The sequence below is a fragment of the Panthera pardus genome, unplaced genomic scaffold, assembly GCF_024362965.1.
Source record: "Panthera pardus isolate Hobbes unplaced genomic scaffold, ASM2436296v1 HiC_scaffold_25, whole genome shotgun sequence".
Lineage (NCBI taxonomy): Eukaryota > Metazoa > Chordata > Mammalia > Carnivora > Felidae > Panthera > Panthera pardus.
The window spans coordinates 84,883,133-84,895,433 of NW_026526821.1; the positions used below are offsets into that span (position 1 = coordinate 84,883,133).

A 12,301-nucleotide genomic window follows, 5' to 3' on the forward strand; every position below is an offset into this window, starting at 1 on the left:
TAAATTTCCCTGAGACCATCTGATTGAGAGCAGAAATTAACAGCACAAAGTAAGGTCAATTATCTCCACACTTTCAAGTCACCTGTAAATACTCAAAACAGAAACAAAACTGCCTGACTACGAGACTGTTTACTCAAAATGAGAGCAGTGTCCTATAGGCTAATGATGTCTTATAGTTCTTTATGCAAAAGACATGCCTTCAGTGTCTGCCAAGCTCTTCTTGGGTCACCTTCTAATGAAAGAAAACTGAGACATCTTTTTAGATGGAAGATTTCTTAGTCTTTCATCTACATTCAGTTTACAAAATAAGCCCTATGTTTACCAATTTTATCAAAAACATTCAGAATTATACTGGTTTTATCAGCAGTAAAAATTAGCTGAATCTGATTTTCCACTCATACCTCCAACTATTCCCCCATTTTAGTCCTCTGCTTAAACTATCTAAAGTAGTATCTTGCACTGAGTCACTTTTCCAAGTTACCATGCCAAGTTACAACTAAGGTCCCAACTTTGAACAAATCACCCAATAGAGTATACATTTCCTGGTCCAGACAAGTTAGCCAAAGTCACAATGGCTTAGAATAATTTAACTCAATAAAAAGTAAACGCTGAATTGTGAGACAATAAAAGAATACTTATCTACATATTAGACAATCCAGTTTTGTCTGAAATCATTCATGTAAACACAAACATAACATTAATCATGTAATATTTACTATATGGAAGACTACATTAGTATTGTGATTAAAAATATAACTGTGGTATGCCTGGGTGGCTGGTTCGGTTAAGCGTCTGACTTTGGACCAGATCATAATTTTATGGTTTGGGAGTTAGAGCCCTGACAATCTCTACTGTCAGCACAGAGCCTACTTTTTGGATCCTTTGTCTGTCTGTCTGTCTGTCTGTCTCTCTCTCTCCCTCCCTCTGCCCCTCCCCGACTCATGCACACCCACACACTCTCTAAAATAAACATTAAAAAAAAATATGACTCTGGAGCATGACTACTTGAGATCAACTCATAGTTTTGTTACTTTTCCTATTGTTGTGAGGCCTTAAGTCTGTTAGTGAAGGTCTCTCTGCCTGTTTTCTCATTTATATAGCAGGGAAAGTAAACCTCTTTCATGAGGCTATTGTAAAGATTAAAAAGGTTAATATATGTGAAGTGCTTAGAATAATGCCTGGCACATGTTAAATGCCATATAAATATTTGTTGTGATTATTTACGAAAATAAATGGGGTGACTGGTAACCACTGGGTTTTCCTAAAGGTACAGCCTTTAAAATTATCCAAGTAGTTGTCTATGTAGTCCAGCTCTGAGTTCTAACTAGCTTTTTCAGTCAACAGATACTTATTCAGCATCTGCTCTATGCCAGGTATTGCACTTATGCTTTTACTGTCAATGCTTCAATTCCTTTATTGGTGAAAATGAGCTTAAAAATACCCTCTTATTATTAAAGCTTGCAGTGCTGCATATGCCATACTTAGCTATAAATTAATTATTGCTCCTTGATATTACTTTTAGTTTCTTCCTCCTCCCTTTTTCCATTCATTAAAAAATAAAACAAAACAAAAAACTTCTGGGGGCACCTGTGTGGCTCAGTTGATTGAGCGCCCGACTTCGGCTCAGGTCATGATCTCAAGGTTCATGAGTTCAAGCCCCACACTGGGCTCTTTGCTGTCAGCACAGAGCCCGCTTCTGATCCTCTGCCCACCCCACCCCCCAGCTTGCACTCTCTCTAATTTAAAAAAAACAAAAAACAAAAAACAAAACCTTTTAATAATGGAAAATTTCAAACACATACAAAGGTGAGAGACTAGTTTAATGAATTCCATATACCTATCATCCAACTGTTCAACCATTAACACATGAGAAATCTTATTTATACACCCACTTCAATTATCTTAGAGCAAATCCCAGACATATCATTTCCTTGTAACTTCAGTATTATCTTTAAAAGACATTGTTTTTAAAAACATCACAATAACACTACTTGAAAAAATATTAATAAATAATTAACTCCTTGATATTAAACAATCATGCTCCAATTTCCCCAAACAGCACAAATGATTTTACAGGTGTTTTTAATCCATCTGGTTTGGCAAATAGTCAATGTGTCAATAAAATGAAATTGACTTTAAGAGTAACAGTTTCATTAGAGTAGTAAAAGATAAAAGCCAGATTGCAGCAGGCCCAGAAATTAGCAAAAATAAGGAAATAGATACTATGTGAGTATAACTTGGTGACTCAAAGTTCTTTCCTTGGTCTTGACAAGAGCATTAACATCCAGAATACTACTGTTCTAATTAGTGATATTGGCAAACACTTTATAGTGCTTAGTAAGTTGTAGGCATTGCTGAAAGCAGTTTGCATGTATTAACTGAATCACAACAATTCTATACAACAGGTACTATTACCATTTTACAGATGAGGAAACCAAAGTACTGAAAAGTTAAATAACTTAAGTGCTCAAGGTCACAAAGCTAGTAAAAGGTAGAGTTGGAATTTGAACTTAGGTATACAGTACTTATTACACAAACTGTGGCAAGACTTCTTTTTTTGTAATATAAGTGTTTTTGTTAGCTTTTGATCTGACCTACTAAATTTTTTAACCTCTGTTAAACTTAGAAATATTTAGTATATCTTCATCTCTGGGGTATTTTGAGATTCAGAAATTATGCTCATTATGAACATTTAATCCATAGTGACAGATTAAGTGACCTAACGACTGGAAGAGTGAAATTTTAGTCTTTGATCTATGCTGTGTTGCTTATTGGCTGGGTCATTTTCTATAGTGTAAAGAGGCACTATTCTTACATTTAACCAAATTATGCAACTGCATTTTGTCAGATGTTTCACTGTTGCCTTCTTTTACTCTAAAATCTAATACTACATGTCATTAAAAGTAAATTAAAGTTGAAAAAAAAGAAATAAGGAAATGGAGATAACTGTACACTATATGCTCTTTTTTTGAGAAGCTCAAATAGGAGAAAAAGTGAAGAAAAACTAGGAGGTACATGAAGGATCAGAATCAAAGCATAGTTGATTATATGTGTAAACTGAAGAGCTAAAACTTAAGATATATAGGAAAAGACAGAGAAACAAAATAAGGTCCTAGAGATGAGAGTGGATGAGGTTAAAAGCACAAGGAAGGAGGCTGACCTTGAATGAGGGGGTATAATCCAAACTGACACTGACAGAAGGAGTCAGTTAAGCATGACTGGCACTGAGAAAATTGGCAGGCAGAGGTAGAAGATGGAGGGGCATGAGGAGGCTAACACTTAAAATGTTTTCAGTTTTCTTAAGACTCAGGAGACAAGGCATTGATTAAAAGCAGAGTACTGGAAAGGATTATGCAAGGGATTTGGATAGAATGTTGAAGACCTGGCTGAAATTTAAGGAGACTGAAAAAGACAAACAGGACCAGACAGGTAAAGAATTAATCAGCATTCGAATCTTAAATAGCTTTCAAAACCAATTTCATCACCCCATCCACAAAGCTCTTAACTTCTGTAACCAAAAGTAATTTTCCCTCCTTAGAATTTTTATTTTTCATAATGGTTTACTTGTACTGTAATAATTTTACCCAATAGCCAGACTGTAAGTACTTTGTGGGTGCTTACTTTATCTGTATATCACAAGGCTGAAGACAGTTCCTTACAGAATATAATTTACCATCTTCTTACTTTTAATTTTTTAAATGTTTATTCATTTTTGAGAGAGACACATAGAACATGAGTGGGGGAGGAGTGGAGAGAGAGAGACACAGAATTCGAAGCAGGTTCCAAGGCTCTGAGCTGTCAGCACAGAGCCCGATGTGGGGCTCAAGCCCACGAACTGTGAAATCATGGCCTGAACTGAAGTTGGATGCTCAACTGACTGACCCACCCAGGCGCCCTGAATCTTCTTACCTTTTTTAAGGTAAATACTAAAGGAACAAAACAGACAGTAACTACCTGAAGAGCTGAGACCACTCCAGCCTGAGACAATTACATAAGAACCCATCAAGAACACAGAATTAAGGTGAGTCTTGAAGAGGTGAGAAGGCAAGACATTATTTAACCTGAACAGGGACGTATAAATAGTGAAGTGCCTCAAGAATTAGTTTTAACAGAGGCACCTGGGTAGTTCAGTCAGTGAAAATCCGACTCCTGATTTTGGCTCAGGTCATGATCTCATGTTCATGAGTTCGAGCCTTGAGTCTAGCTCCCCACTGACAGTACAGATCCTGCATGAGAGTCTCTCTCTCCCCCTCTGCCCCTCCCGGGCTCATGCACACTCTCTCTCTCAAGAATAAATAAATTAAAAAAAAAAAGAGTTTTAACATTCTTATCTATAGTGGTAGTTATTCACAGATAACACTAACCTCTTCCAATAATATAAAGAAGTTTTTCAGGGGTGCCTAGGTGTCTCAGTCGGTTGGGAGTCCGACTTTGGCTCAGGTCATGACCTCACGATTCCTGAGTTCAAGCCCTGCATCAGGCTCTGCGCTGACAACTCAGAGCTTGGAGCCTGCTTCCAATTCTGTGTCTCTGTCTCTCTCTCAAAAATAAACAAATGTTAAAAAAAAATTTTTTAGGGGCTCCTGAGTAGCTCAGTCAGTTGAGTGTCCAACTTTGGCTCAGGTCATGATCTCACTGTTTGTTTTGAGTTTGAGCCTCGCACTGGGCCCTGGGCTGACAGTCAGAGCCTGGAGCCTGCTTCAGATTCTGTGTCTCCCTCTCTCTCTGCTCCTCCCCCACTTGTGCTCTGTCTCTGTCTCTCTCTCAAAAATAAACATAAAAAAAAACTTAAAGAAGTTTTTAAAATGACAAAAAAAATTTACTACAATATGTGGATGGGAGAAAAGTGGTTTCAATGTAGACAAGTTCATTTTGGGGAAATCATCCAAATCATGTATAAAATATTATAAAAGCACATTTTCTTCTAGTGAACCAAATAGGGAACAGAGAAAAAAAGCTATAAACTGGGTAGAAGAACCCAGATAGATTCATAGCTGGTTACACAATCACTGACAACTACAGATCTTCAGTGACAAGGCTCAACAGTTTCATCAAAGCATAGATGAAGTAGTAAGAAAGAAGACTTACTACTAAGTTCTGAAGATAAAACTGAAAGGGGCAGCTTTAACAGTGTATGCATTATTTGTTAACAGTGTATGCTCAGGTTGTGATCTTGCAGCTCATGGGACCAAACCCTGTGTTGGGCTGTGTACTGACAAGCTCAATGCCTGCATGGGATTCTCTCTCCCTCTGTCTGCCTCTCCCCTGCTCACACGCTCTCTCTCAAAATAAATAAATAAGAATTTAAAAACAAATTATAGAAGTTACAAAATGTAAGATGAAATGATAAATAATTTCAGCTTATTATAACTGCTACAAAGAAAATAAATGGGGTACTATTCATGACAGAGAATCTAAGCAGAGAGAGAAAAAACATCTCCAAAGGGGTGACATTTATGCTGACAGTTGAATGACAACAACGTCAAATAAAGAGTTGATAAAACAGCATTCTACCCAGAGCGCATAAGCAAGCAAAGGTGTTGAAGAGAATGAAATTAACACAGGTTTTGGGAAAAGAAAGGAGACTAATGAAACAAAGGGCAACTGGGAAAGTGACACACAAACCAAGCGACACTTCATTGCAAGACAATGTCTCCAAATGGGGAAGGACCAGTTACATCTAATAGAAATGGCAAGGAAGGTTCAGAACTGTTTGGGTATCCTGGGACCTCGTGATGCCATCTGAACTTACCAATGGTCCCTATTCCAATTCTAAAGATCTCTCCCTTTCCCAATCATTGCTCTTCCATACAAGAGACTTTATGATTTTTATATAAGCTCCCTAGTGCTCTGATCCTTAAATCAAGAATTTCAAAAACTGTCATTTTCTTTCTTTACATTCTCCAGTACACTCAGAAAGAACCAGACCACCCCACACTTCTTATACTCTTCACTCCTCTGAGAAACATCTTTGGCAATAGCTATTTGGTCTATCGAAGTTTTGCCTTCAACACACTTTATTTTATATAACCAAAGGATAAGTCAATTAACTGTTTACCTGCAACTTTGTTAATCTGAAAACCTTCTGTTGGGTTACGCCACTGAGATCTGAGGGCTAATTTGTAACTACAGCACAATATAGATAATAAAGAGCAGCTCTATTAAAAAAACAAAACAAAAACAGTTCCCTGCTCTGATAACTTTAAAAGACAAAGTCAAATTCATTACTCATTTTAAATAGTTAAGGGCTAACTTTACTATGTAGCTATACAGAGGTGTATGATATATACATATATAAAGAGAGATGTGTAAATAAAAGAAATTCTTGATAACAAGAATATGTGACTTACAGTGTGAGCACATTTCCAAAGGATAACTTGCCTCATTTCCCTGGAGAAAGAAATAAATAATAATTAGTCACAAAATTGGTACAAATGTCTTTAAAAGGTTTAAATATTCTGAGTCACAAAACATAGGGAAATAAGCCAAAAACCAATGTATCTAGGTCTATAAATTACTGTTTTTGATAAGAAAAAAATCATAAAATAGGATATAAAGAGCTCTCAAATCACAACAGGCCTGAGTTGGGTCTCTGACATTATGACTTATACAAACACTTGACTAAAATTTACTTTAAATATTTTTAATGCCCTAAACATATGGATTGTATAATTTTAAAACACAGGAGACTGTCAATGTTCTGTCTTGCTGAGTAAATTCATTTTGGGACAAAAATCAAAATAGTTTCTCCTGCCACATATATTTAAATGAAGAGTTTCCGGAGACTGTAAAGCTGTTAAAAAGAAAAAAAAGAAAAAAAAAACTATTAGCATTTATACCTACTATCTTCTATATGCCACGCAACTAAAATAAAACAAATATTAATAGGAAGATGGGTCCAATGTAAGGCAGCCAATTCAAATTTTTCTTTTGAAAAGTCTTATCTCATGGGTAAATTCCAAGTTGATAAATTTATCTGAACTCCTAACTTATAAAATATATAAAACCAACCATCTATTTACTATCCAGGATTCCATGTGAATTTATTTAAGGAAAAAAGAGCTCTAGAAAAACTACAGACCCAGTCAAAAGCCCACATTTAACAATTCTTAATGAACTGACCCTAGGGAGGTCAAAGTACCTGGTGGATGATCACATCATTTGATCAGTGATGAAACCAGTTCTAAATCTGAAACAGTAAAAACTTCTAGTAAAACAGACTCACGTGAGATAAAAACAATGAAAATCCTTTTAAAGTCTACAGAATTTAAATTAATGTAAACTGAATTTTTAAAGTTCAGTTATAAAATCAGAGTACTACACATCCTATATTCCGTTTACCTAATCTTGACCCTATCTAGCAACATGTGCAATAGGATAATATATGAATATACTTACAATAGCCTGTGAAGTTATTGAATACAGTCTGAAAAGAACATTCTAGTCTGGCTCACTAGTTTTTAAACTCCTAAAAAGTTATCTTACACTATGTAAATTTGAAGTCGAAGAAAGGTTATCCCGTAAATTAGCTAGCATCTTCAATTCTTATCATGCATGCTACCAATCATTAGTTTTTTCCTTGAAAATTATAGCAGATAACTGCAATTTTCCAGAACTGGTTAATTTAAGGTTACTTTAAATATCAAATATATATTGAGGCGCCTGGGTGGCTCAGTAGGTTAAGTGTCCAACTTCAGCTCAGGTCATGATCTCACAGTTCGTGGGTTCAAGACCCATATCAGGCTCTGTACTGACAGCTCAGAGCCTGGAGCCTGCTTCAGATTCTCTGTCTCTGTCTCTCCCCCACTTGAGCACGTGGTCTCTCCCCCTCTTTAAAAAATAAACATTAGGGGCGCCTGGGTGGCTCAGTCGGTTAAGCGGCCGACTTCAGCTCAGGTCATGATCTCATGGTCCGTGAGTTCGAGCCCCGCGTCAGGCTCTGTGCTGACAGCTCAGAGCCTGGAGCCTGTTTCAGATTCTGTGTCTCCCTCTCTCTGACCCTCCCCTGTTCATGCTCTGTCTCTCCCTGTCTCAAAAATAAATAAAACGTTAAAAAAATAAAAAATAAACATTAAAAATATTTTAATATTGAAAAGCCTTAGTGGAGCCCGGCGGTAGACCTCGGAGGCTTCTCTGCACAGCAGTAGGATCAGCATCTTCCTGGGATCACCAAGCCCCAGAAGCTGGGTTTCTTTAAACCAGGGCTGCTGTTTTCTGTTTCTCCCTGGGCTGCAAAAAGCTAGAAGATTTTTATCTAGCTCAAACAAGGCTGCTGGTATTCCTTTTTCCCGTGAGGCTGTTTTTGGCTGCAATTGCATGAAATCCCAATGGTGTAGACCAGTGGTGATGGATCTAGGAGTTCACCAACTGAGACATTTTTCAATTTCTTTCTTGTCATCCTTGCTGGAGACTGAAAACACTTCTGTGAGACTTGACAATAGCTCCTCGGATGCAAGTGTGGTAGCTATTGACAACAAAATCGAGCAAGCTATGGATCTGGTGAAAAGCCATCTGATGTATGTGGTTAGAGAGGAAGTGGAAACCCTTAAAGAGCAAATCAAAGAACTAATAGAGAAAAATTCCCTGGAGCAGGAAAACAATCTGCTGAAGACACTGGCCAGTCCTGAGCAGCTTGCCCAGTTTCAGGCCCAGCTTCAGACTGGCTCCCGCCCTGTGACCACACAGCCCCCAGCCCAGCCAGCGTTCCAGGGCTCAGGACCAACCGCATAGCCTCCCATGCCCCTGAAGAACTGGCCGCTGCTGTCTGAACTGAACAGACCAGAGAAGATGTACAAGGGGGAATCCATCCACCTCTACAATCACCCATTTCATTGCTCACTGCACAAGAGAAGTGAAGCTGACCTATGCCATTGTGTCTGTTTTCCAGTATTAAACACTCATGTGCTTTTGGCTTGAAGAAATTTCTTAGTTGGGTGAATTAAAGGTTAATCAGATAATTAGCATGGATATACTGGGACCTCATGCAGCTTGGCAGATATGTGAGAAGTGGTTCCATTCATGCTGAGGAGCTGTGTGCCTTTCCATCATCCCTTCCCTGCTCCCCATCCCTGCTCCCAAGAGTTCTCTACTGCTTGCATGTAGTATACTCCATGGGGTTAGAAGCAGTGGGGCTCCAGTGGACTTTCCTCTCTCCTCTTCCCCATGAGGAACTTGAAAGGGAGGTCAGAGTAAAGACTGACACATAGTCTTACCTAAGATGAGGGGAAACATAGTTCATCATACAAATTGACAACTGTCACCAAAAATCCATAAAACGATAGTACTGTGCCTCTTTCTAAAACAGTAGATGACACAAAATTCTTTGAGATGGTGACAGGTAGCTGGGACCCCAGGCTATCTTACCATGAAGGTTGTTTTGCTTATTGTATATTTGTGTATGTAGTGGAACTATTTTGTACAATAGAGGGCTGTAACTACTATTTATGTTGTACAGATTGAAATCCAGATGTCTGAAGAGGTGTGGATTGTCTTTTATACAGAGATGTACGGAAAAAATGCTACATGAAGAAAACTACACCTGAAGAAATTTTAAGAATCTGGCATCGTCAGTCACTTTGTGTAATCTGAACTCTTCTAGTTGCTGAATATCTTGAAGTAAATTCCTGTTCGCTGAAGTCTTTTGATTGAGCTGGTTGAATACTTTGAAAAATGATCCATTCTAGCTAATGAAATGGATCTCCCAGTAGGGGTTTCTGCATATTACCTGTATAGTAGTTATTAGTTAATACGCATTTGTTTCTGTGCATGTTCTCTACACAGTTGTAAGGTGTCACTGTATTTAAGAGCTGCACTTGTCAACTTTCAATAAAGCATATAAAATGTTGATAAAAATATTTTAATATCAAATATATATTAAAGATAGAAGAAAATGATAAACAGCGGCATCTGGGTGGCTCAGTCAGTTAAGCCTCTGACTTCAGCTCAGGTCATGATCTCATGGTTTGTGAGTTCAAGCCCCGCATCAGGCTCTGCGTGGAAAGCTCAGAGTCTGGAATCTACTTCAGATTCTGTGTCTCCCTCTGCCCTACCCAGTTCATACTCTGTCTCTCTTTCGCTCTCAAAAATAAACATTAAGAAAATATTTAAGAAGAAATAGCAAACACTAATAAAACCTGACCATTAGTAATGAACAGAGATAGAGTTTTGCTTATTCTGCCCCTTACTTGATTTTAAGACTCTAATGATTCCTATCTTTTACTGCCTCACATACGTATTTCATACCTAAAATTTTATATATGCTTTAAAAAAAATCTCACTCTACCTTAAAGTATGTTTCTTGAAACATTCTCAAAAGAGTATAATGACACTTTGAATTGTCATTGAGTTGTGTGTGTGTGTTTTATGATAATGATTAATGTTATAATTGTCTTAGAAGTGAGGGCATGGGGCACCTGGCTGGCTCAGTCAGAGGAGCATGCAACTCTTGATCTAGGGGTTAAGAGTTCGAGCCCCACATTTGGTACAAGGATTACTTAAATAAATAAAACTTAGAAAAAAAAAAGTGAGGGCAAAAGAGTTATATGGTAGTTTCAAGGACGACTCTGAAACCCAGTCCTTATTTCTCCCACCCACTAACCTTCACAGCGTTATCACTTCTTTATAAATAATACCATCAATCCTCTATCCACATTATTCCCAGCTAGCCAACATCCACAAGACCCAAGGACCAGCCCAGCTAGAGCCCTTCAGTGCTTTTCCACCAATACTGAATGCCTCATCTATCTCCTAAACTTAAAATCTATATATCCAAAAGGTTACTTCAACCTCAACCTGAACAGTCTTGTGCCTGGTAAAAAAAAAAAAAAATCTTTCAAGTATCAAGGAAAATGCTTTCCCCAGATAACCAAAAACTGAAAGAATTAAGCTCCAATGCATGTGCAGTACAAGAAACGTCCTAAGAATATTCTTCAGGCATAAGAAAAATTGTACTAAATGGAAATCTGATTCTAGACCAGGAAATGAAGATCACCAAAAAGATAAATTTGTGGGGCGCCTGAGTGGCTCAGTCAGTTAAATGTCTGACTTCCGCTCGGGTCATGATCTCACAGTCTGTGGGTTCAAGCCTCACATGGGGCTCTGTGCTGACAGCTCAGAGCCCGGAGCCTGCTTAGGATTCTGTGTCTCCCTCTCTCTCTCTCTGCCCCTCCCCTGCTCGCACTCTCTCTCAATAATACATAAACTTTAAAAAAAAAAAAAAAAAAAGGTATATTTGTATGTAAATATAAAAGACTTTTTTCTCATTTTTAAATATCTTTAAAATATAATTAACTTACTTAACACAAACATAGCAACAATGTATTGTGGGGTATATAACAAATACATAGAAGTAGAATGTGTGACAACAGCAGCACAAATATGAGAGAGGAATGATGTATGTTGTCAAAATCTTGCACTATGAGGGAAACATTACAATGTTATTTGAAAGTAGAGCATAATGTTAAAGATGTATATTATAGGGGCGCCCTAAGTGGCTCAGTTGGTTGGGCTGACCGTCTGACTCTTGATTTCAGCTCAGGTCATGATCTCACAGTTCATGAGTTTGAGCCTGTGTAAGGCTCTGCACTGACAGCATGGAGCCTGCGTGGGCTTCTCGCTCTCCCTGTCTCATTGCCCCTGCCTCTCCTCTGCTCTCTCAAAATAAATAAACATTAAAAAAAAAAAAATGTGTATTAAAAACCCTACAGCAACTGTTTTAATTAAAAAAAAAATTTTTTAATGTTTATTTTTGAGAGAGAGAGAGAGAGAGAGAGACAGAGTGTGAGTGGGCAAGGGGCAGAGAGAGCAGGAGACACAGAATCCGAAGCAGGCTCCAGGCTCTGAGCTATCAACACAGAGCCCACACGGGGCTTAAACTCGTGAACCGCGAGATCATGACCTGTGCCGAAGTCAAATGCCAAACCGAATGAGTCACCCAGGAGCCCAGCAACTGTTTTTTAATAAAAAGATAAATACAACAGTATCATAAAGAATACTCAATCCAAAGGGAGGCAGATAAATAGGATAAAAGAAACAAAAATCAAGTGTGGAAAAAACAAAGTACAATAGCAGAGTGGCAGATTTAAATCCAAACATTTTGAGAATGATACTATGTTAAGGGTAAACATTGTAGTAATTACAATTAAAGACACAACTGTACGCTATCTATAAGAAGCCTACCTTAAAAACAAGTTAGAGGTAGGTTAAAACTAAAAAGACAGAAAGATATACCACAAAAGTATTAATCGAAAGAAGCATACAGTGGCTAGTAACAATGGAAAACGCAGAATTCAGAACAAGTAAT

At 37.8% G+C, this 12,301-nt stretch overlaps 2 protein-coding genes across 2 annotated transcripts in view; one reads left to right on the top strand and one right to left on the bottom strand.

Moving 5' to 3' along the window:
* Nucleotides 1–12,301, bottom strand: part of PPP3R1 (protein phosphatase 3 regulatory subunit B, alpha) — a 69,999-nt gene that overhangs the window by 26,909 nt on the left and 30,789 nt on the right. Inside the window, exon 2 of the mRNA XM_019440421.2 lies at nucleotides 6,351–6,390. Within this exon, the coding sequence (XP_019295966.1) occupies nucleotides 6,351–6,390 (40 nt within the window). The remainder of the gene's footprint in view (nucleotides 1–6,350; nucleotides 6,391–12,301) is intronic.
* On the top strand, nucleotides 8,107–8,906 carry LOC109262063 (TSC22 domain family protein 1-like). The gene has a single exon (XM_019440458.2). It carries the CDS (start codon nucleotides 8,317–8,319, stop codon nucleotides 8,728–8,730), a length of 414 nt encoding a protein of 137 aa, XP_019296003.2. The 5' UTR covers nucleotides 8,107–8,316; the 3' UTR covers nucleotides 8,731–8,906.

Bases quoted from the DNA above. Each gene is read 5' to 3' on its own strand.
- LOC109262063 (XM_019440458.2), top strand. From the start codon at position 8,317: ATGAAATCCCAATGGTGTAGACCAGTGGTGATGGATCTAGGAGTTCAC.